The sequence below is a fragment of the Amblyraja radiata genome, chromosome 15, assembly GCF_010909765.2.
Source record: "Amblyraja radiata isolate CabotCenter1 chromosome 15, sAmbRad1.1.pri, whole genome shotgun sequence".
In the NCBI taxonomy this organism is placed as follows: domain Eukaryota; kingdom Metazoa; phylum Chordata; class Chondrichthyes; order Rajiformes; family Rajidae; genus Amblyraja; species Amblyraja radiata.
The window spans coordinates 39,118,800-39,144,868 of record NC_045970.1 but is presented as its reverse complement, the minus strand read 5'-3'; the positions used below and the strand labels follow the sequence as shown (position 1 = coordinate 39,144,868).

Here is a 26,069-nt window from a genome sequence, read left to right as displayed (position 1 = left end):
CGGGGGAGACTTTTTTTTTGGTCTCTTACCCTGCCGGAGATGCGATTGTTTTCTGGGTCGTGTCTCCGGTCGCTCTGCGGCCTAGCATCTTGGAGCTGGAGGCCTCGCTCGGGACTGACTTTGTGCCCCACCGCGGGGCGTGGACTTACCATCGGGTCCGATCCCTTGCCTGGGATTGACGCACCAACCGCGGCCTGCGGACTTTACCATCAAGCGCTCGCAGTTTCGGGAGAGACCGTGGTTGTCGGGAGCTCCAACTACACAGATGGTTTGACAAGCCCTGACCCGGGGTCCGATCGCTTGGTGCGGTGGCTTGTTCACCCTGACGCGGAGGGCCCGAATGCTGCCGGCTACGGGAGTCAAGATCGTCCCGTCAACGGAAGGCTCGAGGCCCCCGACAGCGAGAGGACAAAGAAGGGAAGAGATTGAACTTTTTTTTCGCCTTCCATCACAGTGAGGAATGTGGAGGAGTCACTGTGGTGGATGTTTATGTTATAATGTGTTTTGTGTGTTCTGTTGCTTTTTATTTGTGCGAGTGACTTGGCAAATGAAATTCCTCATATGCTGCAAAACATACTTGGCTAATAAATTATTATTGTATTATTCTATATTGTATTCTTGAACATTGCACAACACTAACCTCAGCAACCGTAATCTTTTTTGGACTGCGTCTTTGGTCGGACTATGGACTTCTGGTCTTTGCTCTATTACTGTTACGGAGAGGATTAATTTATTGGATTATTGATGATTGCATATTTTCATAATCAACGTTGCACGTTTATCTGCGTGTGAATTTTGTTAATGGGTTCGTTACGCAGCAGCAAGTAGGAATTTCATTATTCTGTTCCCAGTACATATGACAATTAAACACTTTCTTCTCTTATTTATTTGATTCTAAGTAGGAGCAGGAAGCGGCCATTCAGCCCAACAGTAATGACTGATCTTACACCTCAGTGCCATATCAGCACTGACCCATATCCCTAAACATCCGAATATCACAACAACAAGGCATTGCATCTTTTTTCCGTTGCCTTGACCAAAAAGTGGAGAAATGTAATGATTATGGCAGTATTAACACATAACCTGTTAGAAAGCAGTAGCTTTTCCATACTATAAATAATTCCCTCACCAAATGTAGCAACAGCTCCTGCAATGCTCGACAGATGATTTTCTGCAGTGTGTCGTTTTTATTGGAGAAAAGAAAATAAGACCAACAGCACAGATATCAAAAGAATGACAAAGAAATGAAGTTTAAGGGTTTGGAGAGTTTTACCAACTCGTTCAATATTGTTCTACCTCGCACGCTATACAAAAAAAAGGAAGTGTCTAATCTCACAAAATATACAGCAGAAGGCAACGCTTAAAGATAAGGATATATATTATTTTTTGTGACATTATATTATATGACGTACAAGCACTGATTCCAGAATCAATGTTGCTCTTGTACCTGGACCCCTGTCCTGATTCCCCAGATACCGTGAACACTCACAGGCCTGGAACAGCCTTCCGCAGCTTCCTCGTCTCGAGTTTGCCCAGTCGGTGAATTCCAGTTAAAACATAAAAGCAAAATGTTCATACAAAAAGAGGAGAAAGAAGGAGAGCAAGGGAGGGAGGGAGGGAGAGGAGCATCATCCTACTTGCTCAAAATAAAATTGCACTGGCTGCAAACAAACACCGTCTCACGCTGAGCGTCTGGAGCTGAAAGAGAAGGAAGTAGAGAACGATTTTAACGCCGTGCAATTCTGACACAAACATTTTCTTTTAGTTTACAAAATAGACAATAGACAATAGGTGCAGGAGTAGGCCATAAATATGGCCCTTCGAGCCAGCACCGCCATTCAATGTGATCATGGCTAATCATCCACAATCAGTACCCAGTTCCTGCCTTCTCCCCATATCCCCCGACTCCACTATTTCTAAGAGATAACTCTCTCTTGAAAGCCTCCAGAGAATTGACCTCCACTGCCTTCTGAGGCAGAGAATTCCACAGATTCACAACTCTCTGGGTGAAAACGTTTGTCCTCATCTCTGTTCTAAATGGCTTACCCCTTATTCTTAAACTGTGGCCCCTGCTTCTGGACTCTCCCAACATCGGGACCATGTTTCCTCTAGCGTGTCCAAACCCTTAATAATCTTAAATGTTTCTATAAGATTCCCCCTCATCCTTCTAAATTCTAAAGTATACAAGCCCAGCCGCTCCATTCTTTCAACATATGACAGTCCCGCCATCCCGGAAACAAACCTCATGGATCTACGCTGCAGTCCCTCATTTGCAAGAATGTTCTTTCCCAAATTTGACGACTTAGTCAATGGGCTGAATGGTTTTCTCCTGCTTCTAAACACTGATTCAATGATCGATTGATTTATTGAAAGATACAACATGAAAATAGACCCTTCGGCCCACTGAGTCCATGCAGCCCGTTCGCACTAGTTCTATGTTATCCCACTTTCTCATCCACTCCCTACACAAGGTGGCAATTTACAGAGGGCCACTTCACTTACAAACCTGCACGTCTTTAGGATTTGAGTGGAAACTGGAGTACCCGGGCAAAAGCAACGTGGTCACAGGGAGAACATGTAAACCCCACAGAGACAGCACCCGAGGAAGATCAGGATCAAAGCCGAGACTCTGGCGCTGTGGGCAGCAGCCCTATCAGTAGTGCCGTAAAATATTATCCTTTTGTTTACAAACTTTGCTCAGTTCACAACCAGAGTTTGTAACGTGCCCGCCAAGTTTGATAACGTTTTAATTTGGGGAAAACCACCAAAAGACAGGACGCAGTAGAGGAGAAGAGAGAGTGGCAATTACCTGTGGCTCCCATGGACGATTTGGAGACTTTGAATGAACAGCACCTTGAACAATAACTGTTACCACAGTTGCTGCAGTTACGCTAGGAACAAGAAAGTAGAACATGTAGGAAATCAGCATTAACAAAATGTGACCGACCAATGCATCAGCGGCCATTTACAGCAAAAACAACTGATACACAGCTTGTACACTGGATTGAATCTGTGTAAATCCCTGATCAATAAATAAGCTGCATAAGCTTTTCAATTAGATCTCAATTGAGCAGTAAAAAAGCAAGAAATGTTCAGAGCATTCAAAATACCCAGTCTTAACAAAACATCACAGGCACAGCCCTCCCCACCATCGAAAGCATCTGTATGAGGCACTACCACAAAGAGGTGGCATCTGTAATATAGGATCCTCATCATCTTCTTTCTTTTAGAATTTTGCATGCAACGCTTGTGCAATTTGTGTATGATTAATGTGTGATTTACATAATTTGTGTGTAGTTTGTGTACAATTTGTGTGCAATTATGATCTATGTACATGTGATGCTGCTGTCAGGAATATTTCTTCATTGTTCCTGTACCTCACCGTAATCAAGCCTATGGCAATAAACCAAACTAAATCTGAACTGCAAATAGTACACAGTAATATTAAACGACAATAACTGCTTTATGCATGGCATTATTTTTGCCATTGTCACCAATAATTGCCAGTGTATATCTGCATTCATCAGATGGTGTCTTTAACACCAAACAACAGCTCATGGTAGCTTTTTATTGTTAATATTAAAATTCCTGGAGTAACTCCGGGGCTAGAAAGGATAATTTTGACACGGATAAATTTCCAAGGATCTGCCGTAACGGTATTCAACCCCCTCGACTGGGTCCATGATTTCAATCAAACATCTCAGGTGGCATCCGACAGAGACACTGGGCCGATTACAGGTGTGAGCGGGAGCCTCAGCATTAACTCAACACACTGTGAGCGGCCTGGATGGCTGCCATCCCCCCTCCGATCACCATCACGCAGCACTTCCTTGTGGTTAAACAGCAGCCGCCAACAATAACATGGATATATGTACACTTTCAGATCCAGGAAACGAGGGAGGAGCAGGAATGCTGCCAATTCCAGGTCTGGAACCGGGCGAGTTGCATTTGGAGTATTGTGTGGGCAATTTTGCGCCGCATATCTGAGAAAGGATGTGGTGGTGTTTGAGAGGGTCCAGGAAAGGTTTACGAGAATGATCCCTGGGATGGTTGAGTTAAAGCTATGATGAGCATTGGCCGGTTCTGGGCTTGTACTCGCTGGAGTTTAGAAGGATGACCTTCTTGAACCTCATTGCCCACCTCATTGAAACCTACCGAATAGTGAAAGGCCTGGACAGAGTGGACGTGAAGAGAATGTTTCCAGTTGTGGGAGAGTCTAGGACCCGACGGCACAGCCTCAAAATAAAAGGACGTACCTTTAGAAAGGAGATGAGGAGGAATTTCTTCAGTCAGAATGGTGAATCTGTGGAATTCATTGCCACAGATGTCTGAGGAGGCCAAGTCAGTGGGTATTTTAAAGATGTAGATTACCAAGTTCTTGATTAGTAACGGCGTCAAAGGTTACAGGGAGAAGGCAGAAAAATGGTGTTGGGAAGGGAAGATAGATCAGCAATGGTTGAATGACGGAGTAGACTCAATGGGCCGAATGGCCTGATTTTGCTCCTTTGACTTATGAAAGGAAAGGAGAGAGGTGGAGAGAGGGGGAGGAGAGGTGGAGAGAGGGGGAGGAGAGAGGGAGGGGGAAGAGAGAGGGGGAGGAGAGAGGGGAGAGAGTGAATGGGGGAGGGGGAAGAGAGGGTAACAAAGGGTCTGTATGAAGTTTAGGACAGATAGAGGTGAGGGTAGTTTCAATAGCTGTGTCTCAAACTGACTGCTATGTTCAGTAGACATAATATTGCATAAATATATAAATATAAGTCAAAGTTTAGTTAGTATATTATTATAACCTCCAGTTATTAACTATGGCAATAGATGTGGCCCGCCATCCGCTCACAGACATGGGCCCTGGCCCCTATGCAGAACAAGGTTGCTGACCCCTGACATACAGGTTTGTAAGTTTGAAGTGCTGGAGTAACTCAGCGGGTCAAGCAGCATCTCTGAAGAAAAAGGATAGGTGACGTTTCGGATTGGGACCCTTCTACAGATGGAGCAATCCAAAACGTCACCCATCCTTTTTTTCCAGAGATGCAGCCTGACCCTGCCTGTCCAGCCCTTTATGTCTCTCTTCAGTATATACCAGCATCTGCAGTTATATTCTACACAGGTTTGTAGGTTAATTGACTTCTGTAAATTGTCCCCTGTGTGTAGGATAGAACTAGTGTGAATGGGGGAACGCAGGTTGGCATGGACTCAGTGGGCCTGTTCCCACGCTGTGTGTCCAAACCGAACAAACATAAAATGTCGAAACAAGACATTGCAGGTGCTGGTTTATACCAAAGAAAGACACAAAGTCCTGGAGTATCTCAGTGGGCCAGGCAACATCGGTAGAGAAAAAGGGTAGGTGACGTTTCAGGTCGAATCCCTTCTTCAGTGTGACAGTCCAGGTCCTGACCCAAAATATCACCTATCCTTTTTCCCCAGGCATGCTGACTGACCTGTTGAATTACTGCCGGCACTTTGTATCTATCTAAACTAGACTTCTGTTCGATCCACAGCCATGTTTTCTGAAGTCAATAAGCACGAATGGCCATCCTTTTACCAACGGCATGAGTCATGTTTGGAATAAAATACTCACTCGCTTCTTCAGGACTGAAAATGTGGAGCAGCAGTTGTAACAGCTTCCTGAAATGAGAGGGAGGGGGGTAGTGCGTCAGTGATGACAGGCGCAGGAGAAACATAAATTAACAACGCACAGTTAGTCAAACAAAGCTTCTTCCACACGAACACTGCATTCCTGCTTTGTTATTGCAGCCCTGATTGCCTCAGCGCGGTCTGGAACAATCATTAAATATTCATTCACGGGCAATGCGATTTGACACCGTCGGTTGCTCGCTGAGCTGCTCAATACAGAAGATCACTGCTGAAACGCTTTGACTGAACATTTTCAACTAAACATCTTGAGAAAGAAACGCACAGCTAAATAACTGAGGCTTTCTCCTGCAGTAACTGGGTATTGGACGGAGATTTACGAGGATGTTGCCATGACTTGACGGCCTGAACTTTGGGGGGGAGGTTGTGTACAAAGCAACTGCAATGTTGGTTTGTACCGAATGCAGGTGTAACTCAGCGGGTCGGGCAGCATCTCTGGAGAAAAGGACAAGGTGACGTTTCGGACATTCAGAGTGCTTATAGGGAGAGGTTGGGCAAGCTAGGACTTTATTTCTTGGAGAGAAGGTTCACCAGACTGATTCCTGGGATGTCAGGACTTTCATATGAAGAAAGACTGGATAGACTTGGCTTATACTCGCTAGAATTTAGGAGATTGAGAGGGGATCTTATAGAAACGTACAAAATTCTTATGGGGTTGGACAGGCTAGATGCAGGAAGATTGTTCCCGATGTTGGGGAAGTCCAGGACAAGGGGTCACAGCTTAAGGATAAGGGGGAAATCCTTTAGGACCGAGATGAGAAGAAACTTTTTCACACAGAGAGTGGTGAATCTCTGGAACTCTCTGCCACAGAGGGTAGTTGAGGCCAGTTCATTGGCTATATTTAAGAGGGAGTTAGATGTGGCCCTTGTGGCTAAAGGGATCAGGGGGTATGGAGAGAAGGGCAGGTACGGGATACTGAGTTGGATGATCAGCCATGATCATATTGAATGGCGGTGCAGGCTCGAAGGGCCGAATGGCCTACTCCTGCACCTATTTTCTATGTTTCTATGTATCTACAAGGGGCTAAGAGCTGATTTTATAGAGGTGTACAAAATTATGAAGGGAACTGATGGGGTGAATGCACCCCTTTTACTTATGGTCGGAAAATCAGGGGATACAGATTTAAGGTGAGAGGGGCAAGAACACTGCTGGACAACTTTTTCACTCAGAGGGTGGTGTACATATGGAACACGCTGCAGGAGGAGGTAGTTGAGACAGGTACTATAACAACATTTAAAAGACATTTAGACAGGTACATGGATAGGAAAGGTTTAGAGGGATCCGGAGCCAATTGGACTAGTTTAGATGCGGCATTTTGGCTGGCATGGATGAGCTGGGCCAAAGGGCCTGTTTCTATGCTGTACAGCTCTATGACTGGAACTCTCCTGTTCCATTGAAAAGCCGCGACATTGAATATGGCACCTTTAACAATGTCTCAAGGCACTTTATCTGGATTTTCTCGGGATACATCACAGCATGGTTTGGGAACAGCTCCATCCAAGACCAGCAAGAAATTACAGAGAGTTGTGGATGTAACCCGGACCGTCACACAAACCGACCTCCCTTCCATCGACTCCATCTACACTTCACGCTGCCTCGGCAAGGCCACCAGCATAATCAAGGACCACACAACTCCACCAAGGAGTCCCACCAGCTCCTCCCAGATTCCCTGCTCACTAGGGACAATCTACAGTGGACAACTGATCCAACAATCTGCGCCCGGGTTGCAACCCATGCGATCACAGGGAGAATGTGCGAACTCTGCACAGTCAGCACCGGAGGTCAGGACTGAATCTGAGTCACTGAGATATGAGGCAGCGGCTCTGCCAACTGCACCACTGTGCTGTCCCAGGGTAAGCTAGGCCATGGTGTTTGAAATAAAAGTTGATTTCATAGAAAGTTTTGGAGTAACTCAACGGGTCTGTCAGCATCTCCAGAGGGAATGGACAGGTGACGTTTTTGGCCGAGACCCTTCTTCAGACTAACCCGAAACGTCGTCTGCCCGTTCCCTCTGCCTGACCCGCTAAGTTACTCCAACACTTTGTGTGTGAACTGCAGTTCCTTGTGTCACCAGTTAATCGCATAGGCCAGTCTTGTAAGCTTATTCACCCTGTGCACTTCGGCGAGTTACAGTTTGCAGCTTTTGTCTTGGATTTTCCTTCATAGTTTAGAGATACAGCATGGAAACAGGTCACCATTCACCCATACACTAGTTCTATCCTACACAAAGGGACAATTTACAGAGGCCAAATAACCTACAAACCTGCATATCTTTGGAATGTGGGAGGAAACTGGAGCACCCGGAGAAAGCCCACACGGTCACAGGGAGAACGTACAAACTCCGCATAGACATCACCTGAAGTCAGGATCGAACCCGGGTCTCCGGCGCTGGAAAGCAGCAACTCTACCGCTGCGCCACTGTGCCGCCCCATCACCTCCTTGGCATTAACATAATCCAAACTCGGCAAAAGAATGAAGAATGAAAAGGTGGAGTTCACTGTATTTTCCTACCATTGATTTGTAAAACAGTTTGATGCTGAATGTAAAGGAATCCTCCTCTCCCTGATTCACCCACCTTATAAACTTTACTGCACACGTTTGGTTAAAGTTATGGCAATAAAACCACCCAGAGACCAAGATGAATCTTGATTAAAGGCTTCCTGGCCACAAATGACCTAAGTAATTAAAATTGAATTAGAGCTAAAAATAATGAAATTGTTCTACCCACAGTTTCTATTACGTTTACCAACTATTACGGTTTTACCCTTTCTTAAAAGAAAAACACTAATAGCTACCTTTTCAAACCACAATGTAACCATTTTTAAACAATTTCAAACATCCAGACCAAAACGTTGACTGTCCATTTCCTTCCACAGATGCTGCCTGACCTGCTGAGGCTGGGCACTTAGTTTTTTGCTCAAGATTCCAGCATCTTCAAACTCTTGTGTCTCCACAATCTAACCTTAGTTTGAAGAAGGGCCCCGACCAAAAACGTCTGGAGAAGCTGTCCATGTTAACCAGTGATGCTGCTGACCCTGATCAGAGAACCGTTCAGTTGCCTGTCAACAACTGGCAAGAAACTATTCTTGATTCTGGTCTGAAGAAGGGTCTCGACCCGAAACGTCGCCTATTTCCTTCGCTCCATAGATGTTGCCTCACCCGCTGAGTTTCTCCAGCATTTTGGTCTACCTTGATTCTGGCGGAATGTGTTTTCAAACTTCTGTATCTGCTGGACTAACAGTCCAGAATCTAGAGTTGAAATCTCATCATGACTGCTGTGGGATTTACAACAAAACCTGGCCATTAGAAATAATGACCAATAAACCACTGGTTTGTCGTTACATCTGGCTTCCTCATGCTCTCCAGGAGAAGAAACCTATGATCGTTCCCCAGCCTAGCCTATTAGTAACACTAGAGTGTGGTTGACTCAGAAGCCACTCTGCTTGGAAGCATTGGGAAGGGACAATAATTGTTGGCTGTACCAATGATGCTGCATTCTGCAAACCAAGTTCACTAAACGACTCCAAGTACAGGATGAAAACCGAAGGATCTCTTCCGCTGAGATTCCAGTATTTTGTGTCCATCTCTTCCACACAGCTTGTCCCATGAGCCGAGAAGACTACAGGGCCAATATTCAAATGGTTTTGCATTTATTAGGATCAATTTGTCGCTTCCCACCCGAACCATCCCCTGTCCGGGCACTTTCCCTTGCAACCGCAAGAAATGCTACACTTGTTGCTTTACCTCCCCCCTTGACTCCATTCAAGGACCCAAGCAGTCTTTCCAGGTGCGGCACAGGTTCACCTGCACCTCCTCCAACCTCATCTATTGCATCCGCTGCTCTAGATGTCAGCTGCTCTACATCGGTGAGACCAAGCGTAGGCTTGGCGATCGCTTCGCCGAACAACTCGGTTCATAATAACCAACCTGATCGCCCGGTGGCTCAGCACTTCAACTTCCCTTCCCATTACGAATCCGACCTTTCTGTCCTGGGCCTCCCCCATGGCCAGAGTGAGGACCACCGTAAATTAGAGGAGCAGCACCTCATATTTCGCTTGGGCAGTTTGCACCCCAGCGGTATGAACATTGACTTCTCTAATTTCAGGTAGTCCCTACTTTCTCCTCCCCTTCTCAGCTCTCCTTCAGCCCATTGGCTCTGCCTCTTCCTTTCTTCTTCCCACACCCCCCCCACCCACACATCAGTCTGAAGATGGGTTTCGACCCGAAACTTTGCCTATTTCCTTCGCTCCATAGATGCTGCCTCACCCGCTGAGTTTCTCCAGCATTTTTATCTACCGCTGATTTTGGATGATCAGCCAGGATCATATTAAATGGCGGTGCTGACTTGAAGGGCCGAATGGCCTACTCCTGCACCTATTTTCTATGTTTCTATGTTTTCAGGACATACTTTGAATGAGTTAACTGGGACACAATGAGATGAACTGCTGGTTTCAGTTGGATTTAGACTGGCCCATTCAATGGGCAAGGACGACATCATAAGATGACACAAAGTGCTGGGGTAATGCAGCATGTTCAGGCAGCATCTCTGGTGATTATCGAAAGGTTCGGGTTGAGACCCATCTTCAGACATCTGTGTTTTAACCAGTATCTGCAGTTCTTTGTTTCTATAACTTGGTGTGGACATAGTTGGCCGAAGGACCTGTTCTTGTGCTGTAATGTTCTGTGTTCTAAGTGGAGTGTGTCTGAGGCCAAGCCAAGATACTTAAGGTGGAGCTAGGTTGTGTTACTGAACAGCAGGAAGGTGATTCCTGATGCCTGACTGAACCGTTCCACACTGGTAAGACTCATCGTCCGGTCACTCACACCGTGGCTTTTTGCTGTGTCTCTTCCTTACAAACTTGACCTTGCTTCAAAAAGTGTTTCTTCAATTGTGAAGTGCTTTGGGCCATCCTTAAAGGGATGTGGATGGTAGTTGAGGTACACAAGCAGATTTTTTTTTTTTGCTTTCATTAAAGCTTGCACACGGACACTTTTATTTCCACACAGGTGTTGTCGCGTTTCCTGTTCCCGTTTCCTGCCCCCAAAATCAGCGGGTCCCAAACCGAAACGTCGCCTACCCAAGCTCCTCTGCTGCCTGACCTGCTGAGTTACTCCAGCACTTGTGTCTATCTTCTCCAGGGATGCTGCCTGACCTGCTGAGTTACTCCAGCATTTTGTTTCTATCTTTGGGGAAAAGTTTTGCCAGTTGGATCAGTGAGTGCAGAAGTGGTGAAAGGGTTAACAAAAGCTCTGTCCGTATCATATTCCTCCTGGCTGAATACCAGTTATCCCAAATGATAACACTGAGGAGAAATTGGCAGTAAATCACTCTTCCAGATGTGATTGGATAGGTGACTTGTTTATATTGCAAAAGCTTTATCTGTTTAATGTGACTCTGTGTATGAGGTTCCCAACATACACTTGCTGAACAAGCAAAATGCACCAAGGTTATCAAAACACTGGGCAGGGAAGAGTAAGGTCACATCCCTGAGTGAAATGGCAAATGTGTTCAACAAGCCCTCTTGTCAGATGTTGAAGCAGTTCTATAAATGATTCCATAAATGGCCAATATTGATCTCTGATCATTTCTGTTCAATTAATATCTTCTTAATTGAAGAGTCAAGAGTGTTTAATTGTCCTCTGCTCCACGAGCGGAACAATAAAACTCTTACTTGCTGCAGCTTTAAGGGCACATTAACACACTAACACAACAAATAAATATACAATAATCAACAATTAACAGTAATACTGTGTATCTAGACCATAATAGTGCAAAAACCAAAGACTGTTTAGTACAAAAAGTTACTTTTAAGTTTTTTTAAAAACTTAAAAAAGGTTCAGTGCAGTTTAAACAAAACAGTTCGGTAGCTGAGGTAAGGTTGAGGTTAGGGTTGTGCAGGGTGGTTCAAGAGTTTAATTTAGTTTATTGTCACGTGTACCAGGATACGGTGAAAAGCTTTCCAGTCAACGGAAAGACTATCCATAATTACAATCGAGCGCCCATTGTGTACAGATGCAGGATAAAGGGAATAATATTTAGTGCAACGTAAAATAAAGTCCGACTAAGGATAGTCTGAGGGTCTCCAATGAGGAAGATAGTGGATCAGGACTGCTTTCTAGTTGGTGATAGGATTTTTCAGTTGCCCTGATAACAGCTGGGAGGAAACTGTCCCTGAATCTGGAGGTGTTAGTTTTCACACTTATGTAGCTCTTGCCTGATGGGAGAGGGAAGTGACCGGGGTGAGACTGGTCCTTCATAATGCTGATGGCCTTGCCGAGGCAGCGTGAAATGGTTGTTGGGAAGAAACTGTTCAGGGTGGTGTGGGTGAGTTTTTGATGATATTGGCTGCCTCCTTGAGGCAGAGCCTCCAGTACATCCTTTCAATGGTGGGGAGGTCAGTACCCGTGATTGGCAACGTCCACCACTATCTGCAGCCTCCTTCGTTCCCGGGCGGTCGAGTTACTGAGCCAGGCCATGACGCAACCAGTGCTCTCCACGGTACACCTGTAGAAATTCAATGAACTATTCCCTACATGCCGAATCTCCTCAAACTTCTGACGAAGTTGACCGTTGATGAGCTTTCATTGTGATTGAATCAACGTACTGGGTCATCATCCAAAAAGATTCTGTTTTGCAGTGCAGTGTGGCATTGGCTGATTACTATAAGCCGAGATCCATTCTCAAGTGAATGAAGGTCTCGAGTCGAAGAGATGACATCAAGACATGTGGAATATTGGGAAACGAAGAGAGCTTCGAAGTAATGTGTGATCATTATTTTTTGGATGGCTTGAGGAGAACCTCACAGTGAAAAGGTTTCTTGGGCCAATTTAATACTGCCATTTGTACTTGATATATCACGACTGGTAAAAGAGGGAGACTCAGCGGGCCAGGCAGCAGCTCCATGGATAGGTGACGCTTGGTGCTGTCTGAGGGAAGGCGGACTTTCTTGATTGCCGTCATATCTCAGTGCCTCCTGTGTGGGAACTTTGTTGGAAGGGCAGTGTAAACGCCAACAAAAGTGGCTAGGGTAACGCACGGGTTAAATGACTGGATTAGTGCCCAGAGTCCTGGAAAACTGATCCCACTTGATTCCCACTTTGCCAGCTGGGAAACATAGATCCTAATCATAAATCTCGAACTATAAAAAAAAGTCTCCGGAATGATAGGCATGAGGCTGGTCACCAACAAGCATCTGGACCGCTGATATCCTACGGGGAAGGTTAATTCTCCAATGTCCCTTGAACATTCTCCAATATCCTTCAAGATCATGGTCTGATTGTAGATAGACACAGTTCTGGGGTAACTCAGCGGGTCAGGTAGCATCCCTGGAGAAAAAGGATGGGTCGGGATCTGGACTGTCAGACAGGAGTCTGAAGAAGGGCCCCGACATGAAAGGTCACCCATCCTTTTTCACCAGAGATGTTGCCTGACCCCATGAGTTACTCCAGCACTTCAGACTGGCGAGGATAGCTCAGAACTCTCGTCGGAGAGGGGAGGAGAACTTCGTCAAAGCAGGCATACCTTGAGGAGATTTCTCAGTGGAGCAGACAAAATGTGTAGGAAGGAACTGCAGATGCTGGTTTATACCAAAGATAGACGCAAAGTGCTGGAGTAACTCAGTAGGTCAGGCAGCATCTCTAGAGAAAAAGAATGGGTGACGTTTCAGGTCGTGATCTTTATTCAGACTGACTGTGTTTCCACTGCCCTGCCCACCCTGTAGAGTACAGGCTCTGGATCTCCACTCGCTGGAGTTTAGAATGATGAGGGGGGGGGGGGGGAACCTATTGAAACTTACCGAATAATGAAAGGCCTGGACAGAGTGAATATGGAGAGGATGTTTCCACTAGTGGGAGAATCTGGGGCCAGAGGGCACATTCTCAATAAAAGGACATACCTTTAGAAAGGAGATGAGGAATTTCTTTAACCAGAAGGTGGGTAATCATTTTTAAGGCACAGATTGTCAGATACTTGATGAGGAAGGGTGTCAGGGGTTACGGGGAGAAGGCAGGAGAATGAGGTCAAGCGGGAAAGATAGATGACTAAATGGCGGAGTAGACTTGATGGGCCGAATAGCCTTATCCTGCTCCTATGGTTTATGAGCTTATGGGCTGGGGCCAGGGCAGGACCTCTGAGTAGTTAACAGCCAGGAATTTGAAGCTGCTAGCTTCATTAGGATTTTAGCAATTAAATGCTAACTTGCTGCAGCTCAACTGGCCCATTAACGCAGTAACATACAAATAAACATATAATAATCAATAATACAATAACATAATACCAGTAACACCAGGTAACCATAATGGTACAAATCCTAAATCCATATTGCAACCAACTACACAGTCCATATAAGATCGCAGTTACAAACTAACTCTTCACAGTCTAATCTGGTTTCAATTTAGACCATTGGATTATAAATCAAAAACTCTGTCAGATTAGAACCACTTGTTTTTAATATATCATTTAAAATTTAATAGTTAAGCCTCATGACACCAACCCTAAAATATTATGAAACAGCAAAGTTTTGTGTATTTAAACAGCAATGTTTAAGCTCCTTGTCTCTGAGGAGCATTTAGTAGTGCTCTGTGGAGCTACAAGGACTGGGTGAGGACCTGCAAGTAGTCACCACTTCCATTCACGTGCAGATGTATAGCTACCAACCTAATCACCTCCCTCACCCTGCCCCCCAACAAAGGGTGGACTTGAAAGATCTTCCGCCACTACGGTTTGCATTGACTCCATCTACACTTCAAGGCCACCAGTATAATCACGGGCCATTCTCACCCCGGGTCACTCCCTCTTCTGCCCTCTCCCATCAGGCAAGAGATACAGAGGTGTGGAAACGCACATCTCCAGATTCAGGGCCAATTTCTTCCCAGCTGTTATCAGGCAACTGAATCATCCTCTCACCAACTAAAGAGCGGTCCTGACCTACCACATACCTCATTGGAGACCCGTGGACTGTCTTAAATTGGACTTTTATCTTGCACTAAACGTTATTCCTTTTATACTATCTTTTACACTGTGGACGGCTTTATTGTAATCATGTATAGTCTTTTTGCTGACTGGATAGAACGCAACAAAAATGCTTTTCACCACTTGGTACACGTGCCAATAATAAATGAAACTCGACTATTTTGAAAGAAAGCGCTGGCTGCCTTCTCGATGTGATCACCAATGTTTAAACCTTAACCAACACAATTTTGTTTTCAGTCAGATTATCTGGTGATTATCTCTGTGTGTACTGGGTGTGCACACATCGGCCATCAGATTATATTTCAGCATTGACTGGACGATGGAAAAACTACGAGCTGCCCCAACAGCTTCTTCCTCATTGTTGTCAGGCTACAGGTGGGTCATGGTATAGTCCCAATCTTCCAACCTACCTTAGTGCAGACCTTGCACTTTTTTTAAAGATCTGCACTTTCTCTGCAACTGTACAATGCTGCAACACCATATTATGCTTTCTGGTATTTTTCTCTTTACACTACCTGGTGTGAAGGGCTTGATTGGACATGTAGAGTATGATTTGCATGGTATATCTCTAAACTAAAGGAACCCATCTCTTCCACGCACACCTACATGGTCTTATTGTGTGGACGGGGTTACGGTGAACGTGTCCTACCCCGTGTCTAACTGCCTGCCAAGACATCCACACTCTACAACCAGCTTTGAACAGCGGTGATCTAGCAGGCAAGAGGCAGTGGGGTTGATCGGGGCTCCGTTTCTCCTCCCGTTAAGTGGCGTGCCTCTGCAATGTGTTGCAAACATGTTAAGTCGGCACAGGGGCACAGCAGTAGTGTCGCTGCTAGATAGTGCCAGAGACCCTGTATGGACTGAGGCCAGTGTGGACTCAGTAGGCCAAAGGGACTGTTTCCACGGTCTCTCTCTAAACTGAACTAGTGTGAACGGGTAATCGATGGTCGTCGTGGACTCGGTGGGCCGAAAGGCCTGTTTCCACGCTGTATCTCTAAAACTAAAGTCACTGTGCATTCAGCGCTCCACTGTAAACAGGAAACCAGTCGCAGCTGCCACTGGGTCACTCTGGCATTGCAGCCTGAACCAAGGCAAGGGGCAGGTGATGAAAGCATAATAATGCTACATTCCTTGTGTGTATGCCTTGAATTTTAAACTGAACGTGAAAGGAGCAAGGGCAGAATGAGGGGCTGAATCATGCAGATATCAGGCAGGAAGGTTGCACCGTAAGGCGGTCAATAACTTACCTTGCAATAAGGTCTTAGCAACCTTCGGAAAGTGCGCTTGTCAGAATTCATTACAATATTCCAGCTGAGACCTAACCAGTGTTTAGCAAAACTTTCTGGCTTTTGTTAAGGACAGAGACTCAACATGCCTGTAAGAACTTGCGATCAGCTCTGTGCCCTGTGTTATGTAGAGAGCTTGAGGTTTCTCACTGATTCTAAAAGTAGACTCACAGAGTTGTACAGCACGGAAACGGGCCCTTCGGCCCAACATGTCCATGCCGACCAAAACACCCCATTTAAGCTATTCCAATTTGCCCGTGTTTGGTCCATATCCCATTAAACTTTCCCATCCATGTACCTGGCAAAATGTATTTTAAATATTGGTATAGTACCTGCCTCAACTACCGCTTCAGGCAGCTCGTTCCATCAGCCCACCACCGTCTGCATGAAAAAGGTGTCCCTCAGGTTTCTATTAAATCTTTCCCCTTTTACCTTATACCCTACTCCCTCTTTATCTTGATTATCTTACCCTGGGAAAAAGGCACTATGGGAACCCTATCTATTCCCCTCATAGAAACATAGAAAATAGGTGTAGAAGGAGGCCATTCGGCCCTTCGAGCCACCACCGACATTCATTGTGATCATGGCTGATCGTCCCCAATCAATAACCCGTGCCTGCCTTCTCCCCATATCCCTTGATTCCACTAGCCCCTAGAGCTCCATCTAACTCTCTCTTGAATCCATCCAGTGACTTGGCCTCCACTGCCCTCTGTGGCAGGGAATTCCACAAATTCACAACTCTCGGGGTGAAAAGGTTTTTTTCTCACCTCAGTCTTAAATGGCTTCCCCTTTATTCTAAGACCGTGGCCCTGGTTCTGGACTCGCCCAACATTGGGAAAATATTTCCTGCATCTAGCTTGTCCAGTCCTTTTATAATTTCATATGTTTCTAAAAGATATCCCCTCATCCTTCTAAACTCCAGTGAATACAAGGCTCGTCTTTGATTTTATGCTTTTATACACCTCATTTTGTGCATTATACACTTGATTGTATACACCTCAGTTAGATCACCTCTCAGCCTCCTGCACTCTAAGGAATAAAGACCTCTTCTTCAATCTTCTTACTATAATGGAATTCCATCTAATGCATGCCTGCCCACTGCACCAGTTTATAGATTCTTCATGTTCAAAAAGGAACTGCAGATGCTGGAATATCGAAGGTACACAAAATTGCTGGAGGAACTCAGCGGGTGCAGCAGCATCTATGGAGCGAAGGAAATAGGCGACGTTTCGGGCCGAAACCCTTCTTCAGACTGAAGAAGGGTTTCGGCCCGAAACGTCGCCTATTTCCTTCGCTCCATAGATGCTGCTGCACCCGCTGAGTTCCTCCAGCAATTTTGTGTACCTATAGATTCTTCATGTTCGTTACCTTCCTCTAACTTGTTACCACGTTAGTGGGCTTTTGTAAACTTTGAAGATTTGGTATCTTTTCATGCTGTAAGCTTCCGTGAAAAGGTTGACGAAGGGTTTACAAGACTCACTATCCTATGACTTTCACTCATTAGCTTAAATCTACATCGTTGGGTACTGGAGAACAGAGGAAATTGTGTTTCCCGATATAGAAGTTAAAGATAATAAAGGGACATTAGTGGGATTTGAAATTCAAGGAATATGAACCTTTGCACTCTACAGCTACCATGCTGGCTTCCCTACCCACAACGATCCCTTTTCCTGTTCAATAAACCTCAAGTAGCTCTATTGCAGGTTCAATGCTGAGATAGGGAGACACAAAATGCTGGAGTAACTCAGCGGGACAGGCAGCATCTCTGGAGAGAAGGAATGGGTGATGTTTCGGGTCGAGACCCTTCTTCAACCCTGTCACCCATTCCTTCTCTCCAGAGATGCTGCCTGTCCCGCTGAGATACTCCAGCATTTTGTGTCTACCTTCGATTTAAACCAGCATCTGCAGTTCTTTCCTACATTCAATGCTGAGATACCAAGATTAACTGCAAGATAAACAGCAGAAGAGATGGCAATTAATCCAAGTCTCTGGTTCTGATGCGCTTTCTAGAGCACTGAAAGAGGTATTGGTATTGGTTTATTACTGTCACGTGTACCGAGATACAGTGAAAACTGCCTGCTGCCCAGTCAAATCATACTATACATGAGTGCAATCAAGCCATATACGTACAACAGGGAGTTCAAAGAGAAAAATATGAGAGTTCAGAATATAGTGTTACAGCATTATAACTTTACAAGTTACAGAGTAAGTGCAGAATAAAAAAGTGAAGGTCTGAATCGAGGTAGGTTGGCTGATTTGGACTATAACCTAGCTCATCAGAGGACCGTTCGGTAGTCAGATAACAGCAGGGAAAAAGCTGTCCCTGATTCTGAATGTACCTGAAAGCACGCGCTTTCACATGTTGGTATCTTCTGCCCAACGGGAGAGGGGAGAAGAGGGTGTGACCGAGGATCTTGATTATGTTGGCTGCTTTCCAGAGGCACCATGAAGTGTGTATTGTATTAATGTATAGTTTTCTTTGACTGGATAGCATACAAACAAAAGCTTTTCACTGAACCTTGGCACATGTAACAGTAAACTAAACTACACGAGATGGAGTCAGTGGTGGGGAGTCTGGTCTGTGTGATGGACTGGGCCACATCCACAACTCTCTGCAATCTCTTGTGATCTTGGGCAGAGCTGTTGCCAAACCAAGCTTTGATGCATCCCGATAGGATGCTTTCTATCCTAGTGGCTAGTAGCATGCGTTGATTTTAATTTTCCAAAATTCCCTAGATTCCATTAGATTGGAAAATAGCAAAGTCAATTGCTAAGCAACATCGTATTATCCAAGAGGGGAAAGAGATAGAAATCAAAACCAGTTAGCTTAACATCTGTCATAAGGAAAATATTAGAAGGCATTATTAAAAACGTTATAACAAGGCACAAAGAAAAAAATCAAGATAATCAGGCAAAGTCAACATGGTTTTATGAACGGGAAATCATGCCTGACCCACTTACTGGAGTTCTTTGAAGAACTAACATGTGTTGTGTATAAAGGGGAACCTGTGGATGTGATACACTTAGATCCCCAAAAGACAGTTGTTATGGTGCCACGTACATACAAGCTTGTGGTACAGGAGGCAACATACAGGTGTGGATCGGAGGACATGTTTAAGGTGATGGGGCAAAGATCTAATAGGAACTTGAGGGGTAACCCTTTCACTATGAGGGTGGTGGGTGTTTGGAACTAGCTGCTGGAGGAGGTAGTTGAGGCAACATTTGAGAAACATTTGGACAGGTACATGGATAGGATAGGTTAGGTTTAGGTTTAGAGAGATATGGGCCAAACGCAGGCAGGTAGAACTAATGTAGATGGGACATGTTGGTCGGTGTGGGCAAGTTGGGTCGACGGGTCTGTTTCCATGCTGTATGATTATAAGACGCTATTAGCGGAGAAAAAGAAAGAGTAGGCATACATGGTTTTTTCTCTCATCTTTGATAAGCTGTAGTCAATGTGTGTCACTGGGATTGGTGTTGTGGTCCCAACATAACATAAAAGGAGGAATGGAGGGACAAGGATCATGTACAGCTAGAGCAGGTTAGTTTATCTTGGTATCATGTGCAGCATTGACATTGTTAACCGCAAGGCCCGCTCCACTGCTGGACAGTTCTATGAGGAAGTAGCTGCCAGAGGAAGTAGTGAGTACAATAACTACATTTAAAAGACACAAGGTGCTGGAGCAACTCATCAGGTCAAGCAGCATCTCTGGAGAACATGCACAGATGAGGTTTCGGGTTCTTCAGAGGCAAGTGGAGTATAATGAGGAAACTGTCCATTTTGACGAGATAGAAATTTAAAAAAGCATATTATCAAAATGGTAACGGAAAGTAGAGATCAGAGATAAACAGTAATCCATTTGAGTGCAACGATTCTCAAAAGGGTAGTATGTAGGTACTGCAAGTAATCAGAACATAGAACAGTACAGCAAGGGAACAGGCCCTTCACCCCACAATGCCTGTGCCGATCTTGATACCAAGATCAACTTATATACAAAACAATAAATAATTACACTCTGGGCAACGTTTAAAGGAAATGCGGGGCAAATTTATTTTTACACAGAAGGTGCGGAATGCCTGGAACGCGCGGTACCAGGGGTGGAGATGAGGCGGATATGATAGTTTAAGAGTCTTTTGGATAGGCACATGAATATGCTGGAGAAAGAGAAATACGGATTATGCTGGACATGATGCCAAGACCATGTCTTACGTGCCTGCGCATAATCCGTGTTTGGGGAAAGAACAGGAGAATGGGACTGTACAGTCTTTTTACATAAAACAGAGGCAGGAGAAAGATGATGATCAAACAGCTCACTGGGCCGCACTCGCAGTCTGTGCAGTGTTCCAATGTGTGTTTTCTGTGTAGTGCATCAGCTTAATAAAGAGTGAAGCATGGCTACAAGCTGCAAAAGATGGTCTTCAGATGAAGGAGTGATTATGAAGATAATTATAAATGTACAGAGAACATAAACTAATCTTACGTTAGAGATAGTGAGACAATACAAAATTGTTTGGTTTAGTAACATACTCAAGATTAAGGCGAGAGACAAAATTTAATAGGAGCCTGAGGGGCAGCTTTTTCACAGAAGACAATGGGTATATGGAACGAGCTGCCAGATGAGGTAGTTGAGGCAGGTATAATAACAACATTTACTGTACATTTGGACAGGTACATTGACAGGAAATGTGTAGATGATATGGGCCAAACGTGGGCAAATTGGCCTTGTATAGATGGGCATCTTAGTGAGCATGCAAAGAACAACCAATATTGTGAAATCCCCTCCGTCAATTCCTTCCTTCCTTAAGACACTCCTTAAAGCCCCCTCTTTGACAGAGGGATCCCGACCCAAAACGTTACTTATCCATCTTCTCACAAATGCTGGCCTAGCCGCTGGGATACTCCAGCACACTGTGTCTAAACCTGTGGCGCCAGGAACTCCCAACAAAACTCTTCTTTCTGATCAGACTTCTCCCTACAAAGGAGAACATTTATTTCCTTGACAATCGTGTAAATTCAGAAGAAAACCAGGGCAGCTTTTGCAATGTGGATGCAATATCCTTGTCAACCCGGCGAGGAAGGCAATGTATATTTGTGCAAGGGAAAGAATCGCTTAGCATTTCAAAAGCTGACTCGGGCACTCTTTCCTTTCAGCACTCTTGCCAGTCCTGTGTGTTAATTATTCAAAGAATTTGTTTGTGTCTTGCACATGTGAAGCAAATCATTTCTTGGCGTCGCTTGCAGAGCACGGCATCCCTTCATGTCACAATCTATACATGTGAAAATCATTTATCGAAAAAATAACAAAATAAAGCCGCAAAATCCGTCGGCGTTCCAGCCCTGCGGTGAGGGACGGCACGGCTCCCCGAGCTCTTCTGTCTACTCTCGTACCATCTCTGCTCCATCTGAGAGACAGTCTCTCTGTTACCCTGGACACTGCTCAGTGTGGAAGTGGGAAGGGACCACATTAACACACCACGCGGGATAGCAAAAACACAAGCACACACACACACACACACAGCAGCTCTACCAGCTGCGCCACTGTGCACAGTGTGCTTGTGTACCCATTAGAGGCTCTTTGTGTGTGTGTGTGCGCGAGTGTGTGGTGCACCAAGTTGAGGGTACAAATGGGCACACACACATTGATGTGTACTAAGGGGTACGCACACAGACATAAACAAGCTTCAAATGGGTACACACACACACAGCATCTCAAATGCAGAGACATGCACTCAAAACCTCACAGCACCAGAGACCCAGGTTTGATCCTGACCTTGGTTACTCTGTCTGTGCACAGTTTGTACATTCTCCCTGTGACCGTGCGGGTTTCCTCCAGGTGCTCCTACATCCTAAAGACGTGCAGGTTTGCAGGTTAATTGGCCCTCTGTAAATTGCCCCTAGTGTGTGTAGGGAGTTGATGAGAAAGTAGGAATACATAAAACTTGTGGGAACGGGTGATCGATAGTTGACATGGTGTTGGTGGGCCTATTTTCATACGGTATCTTTAACCTAAATGGGTGCACACAAAGCCTGAAATGAGTATACACACACTGTCACACAAACAGTTTCAGGATGACAGGTACACCAAATGTGCACCCACATTATACATGCAAACACATACACGCAAACCCCCAATATAAGACACGTACATGGGCAACCACATGCACACGCACACACCTACCTGTTCACATACACACAGCTTTAGACTTTAGAGATACAGTGCGGAAACTGCCTCATCGGGCCACCAGTTCCGCGCCAACCGGCGATGACTCCGTACACTATCACTATCTTACACACGAGGGACAATTTACAATTTACAGAAGCCAATTAACCTACAACCCTGCTCACAAGGTCCTGGCAACATCCACGTCCTCCAGAGATGCTGCCTGACCTGCTGGGTTACTCCGGTACTTTGTGTCTTTTTTGGTAACCAAGCATCCGCTGTTCCTTGCGCCTATAAACCAAGCACTTGCCTGGTGATGTTCGGCATCCGTTTCAAGACGGACTGAGTGAATGATGACTCCACACAGACAGCCATGTGTGCCAGTGGGCAGCACACCATGTGCATTTAAAAACATTGTATACTTTGGATTTCCTTCTCTTCTCCACACAAACACAAGTAATGATAAAGATCGCTGCTTGGGTGGCAGGGAGTCAGACACCTAAACACAAGCGTTGCCTGGGTCTATTGCAAAGCACAGCATGCAATTAGCCTGTAAAGTATTGCCAACTTCAGGGGTGCTGATGGCCAAGTAGCAAACTAATAGTTATCTAAACACACCAGATGTGCTTCACTTCAACTTGACTATACAAAGCTTCAGACCCTCAAGCTTCACGCCCTGACTGATTTGGCCAGAGTTGAGATCAGGAGCTATACAATGCCATGCCGTGCCACATCTCAATGCCTGGCTCTGATTAAAAAAAACTCTGGCCAAGGTGCATTTATTGTTTGGTTTTATGAGCAGAGATTTGAGCATTGAGATGCCAGACAAGAGACTGTTCCTGGCATTGTGCATCGAACACAGTGGGCGATGCACACAAACCAGCAGCAGAGGCACTTTAATTTAGTTTAGGGATATAGCGCAGAAACAGGCCCTTTGGCCCACCGCTCTGACCAGCAATCCCCACACACTGGCACTATCCAACACATAATCGGGACGATTTACAAATTTACCATGCCAATTAACCTACAAACCTGAGGTAGACACAAAATGCTGGAGTAACTCAGCGGGACAGGCAGCATCTCTGGAGAGAAGGAATGGGTAACAGGGTTGAAGAAGGGTCTAGTCACGAAACGTCACCCATTCCTTCTCTCCAGAGATGCTGCCTGTCCCGCTGAGTTACTCCAGCATTTTGTGTCTACCTTTGATTTAAACCAGCATCTGCAGTTCTAACCTACAAACCTGATTGTCTTTGGAGTGCGGGGGGAAACCGGAGAAAACCCACGCAGGTCATGGGGAAAATGTACAAACTCCGTACAGACAGGATGGAACCCCGGTCTCTGCCGCTGTAAGGCAGCAACTCTACCGCAGTGACACCGTGCCACCCTCACTGTGCCACCCACAATTACTGACTACTTCTTCCAGTTCTGCCTAAAGATGTGTCGTGACCCGAATCTTCATCTGGCCATTTCCCTCCAGGGATGATGCCTGACTTGCTGAGATCCTCTAGCATTTTGTATTTTTATTCAAGATTCCAGCATCTGCTGCGTCTTACATGTCCACTGTGGCACAGTGGTGAGGTATTCTGGTGGCCTGGCCACTGTTCATTCCTCAACCAGGACAAAAGACAATTTATCTGTGTTGTAGGCCCATGATTTTCATATTTTGGCTGCCCTCTTCCCCTATGTTTGGAGTGGTGGTCACACTAAAGAAACCGCCTCATTTGTTGAAGGTCACTATGAACACTTCCAAGTCTAAAATCACATTTTCCATTTATAAGACTATTCTTTCCAAAGTGTTTCATTTGGCTTTAGACACCTGACTACACCCTGTGCAGAAGGTAGTTTCTCTTAACCTTCTTTTAAGAAAGTATTTTTTCTTGCAGCAATCTACAAACTCCATTAACCTTCAAGTGAATACTCAGTCCCTGTTGCATCCAAATGAGTTCATTGCTTGTTGTCTCAAATGTTAGATGGGGCAGACTAATTTGGATGAAGGAAGTGAGTTTTACAGTGTGTGTTTTCGAGCTTCTGTACCTTCTGCCGGATGGGAGTGGGGAGAAGATGGAGTGACCGGGGTGGGACCAGTCTTTGATTACGTCGGCTGCTTTCCTGAGGCAGCGTGAAGTGTACATGCAGTCGATGGTGGGGAGTCCGGACTGTGTGATGGACTGGGCTACATCCACGACTCTCTGGTCTGGACTGAAGTGTCAGCCAAGACTTTGAACGGCAGTCCTGACTAGTAGCAATTTCCAATTGTCGCAACCGAGACAAGCCGATATATAAAGTCATTGTGCACAATTTCACCCCAGCTGTAAGGAATAAGATTAAGGGTAAGATTGCACAATTACATAAGCACTGAGGGAGTGAGAGGTTCCAGGAAAGCATGCGTTATTGTAAGAGATGATGAAACAAGTTTAACTCCATTACACAGGGCTGGTTAATTCCCCGTACATTGATGTTTTTGGTTTCATCCTTTCTCAGCTGTCCATCTCACTGTGTCCCAGTTAACAAATTCAAAGCATGCCCTGTAAAAACACAACGTTGAACGGTACAGCACAGGAATACACCTTGCAGCCCACAATGCCTGTGCCGAACGTGATGCCAAGTTAAACTAATCCCCTCTGCCTGCAAGTGATTCCTATCCCTCCATTCCTTGCAGATCTAGGTGCCAATCTAAAAACCTTTTAACAAGTGAAGCGGAATGCCATTACTACCTCTTTGTCTCAGGAAGGTAGAATATCAGGGCTGTAATTGTCAACAATGAGTAAATACACAAGGACCTTGTGGCAACAACACAGAATATAAAATTATAGGAAGCATAGGCAGGGGAGACAGTCAGAATCTTTTTTTCCAGTTTGGAAAAAACAAATATTAGAGGGCATAGCTTTCAGATGAGAGGGACAAAGTTTAAAGGAGATGTACGTGACCCGAAGCGTCACCCATTCCTTCTATCCAGAGATGTTGCCTGAGTTACTTCAGCATTTTGTGTCCATCTTCGGTGCAAACCAGCATCTGCAGTTCCTTCCTACACATTTTCTACCTACAGTGCCCAGTCTATCTTCTTGCAGCAGTAGATACCAAATGTTGAAAGCACGTGCCACAGTGGCGCGCGACTGGTTAGCATGTAACAAAAGCTTTTCACCATACCTCGGCACACTTGACAATAAACTAAACTTCAACCTTCAGGAGGAGAAAGTGAGAAAGAAGCACCCCAGCTACTCGTGTTGCCACTTTCAGGAAGCTATGGACTTGGACCCCAAGGTCCGTCTGTGCTTCAATGCAGCTAAGCGGCAATGAAGGTCTCCTTTGAGTGCTGGCAAGCTTTTAAGTAAATCAAGCACCAGGCATTCCCAGCTTGGCTCCCTTGAGACAACAGCCAGCATTTCAGCACCAGGCGGCATTAAACTGTCAGTCTTACATGAAAGCCTTCAAAATATGGCAGATGTGAGAAATGGAAACAGCCAACACACACAATGCTTACATTATGCTTTATGTTTAGCATATGGTATAGATAATATGCAGCATAATAAATGGTCGACAATTATCCACCTGAGGGGCTTTTAATGATGTCAGTTAAGCAGTGAAACCAAAGCCAAGCAGTTTGCATGAGTTTGATTCAATTACTGGATCATATCAGCACTCTCTGTTTGTGTGCATCCTTTATAAATACTCTGTTGGTCACCCACAGCTCATTGGTCTCGGGAGTGGGGCAAGCTGTACCTTTCTTCCATCAGTAGCGGACCATAACTCACTCACTCCCAGTCGCAAAACTGAACCACGAGCTACCACCAAAAAGTAGTTGCCGACCAGGATGGCAGCTCCCAATCCCTAATCTTAGAAAAATAATAGGTTATCAAAGGGAATAAAACCAAAGGAATAAAATCTGGTTTTAGATTTTTGAGTAGGAAGTGACTTTGCTTAGGCACAGGATATGATTAATAATTCACAAAATCATGAGGGGAATTGTTAGAATGAATACACAGTCCTTTACCCAGAGTAGA

General features: G+C 45.1%; 1 protein-coding gene across 2 annotated transcripts in view; it reads right to left on the bottom strand.

Annotated features, from left to right (window-relative positions):
* Positions 1-1,167: 1,167 nt before the first annotated feature.
* zfyve27 (zinc finger FYVE-type containing 27) overlaps positions 1,168-26,069 on the bottom strand; it is a 95,228-nt gene continuing 70,326 nt past the window's right edge. For both annotated transcript variants that reach the window (XM_033034146.1, XM_033034145.1), the window contains 3 exons: positions 5,576-5,622; positions 2,810-2,891; positions 1,168-1,698 (listed from right to left, as the gene is read on the bottom strand). In XM_033034146.1, the coding sequence (XP_032890037.1) occupies positions 1,634-1,698; positions 2,810-2,891; positions 5,576-5,622 (194 nt within the window). In that variant the 3' untranslated portion in view covers positions 1,168-1,633. The remainder of the gene's footprint in view (positions 1,699-2,809; positions 2,892-5,575; positions 5,623-26,069) is intronic.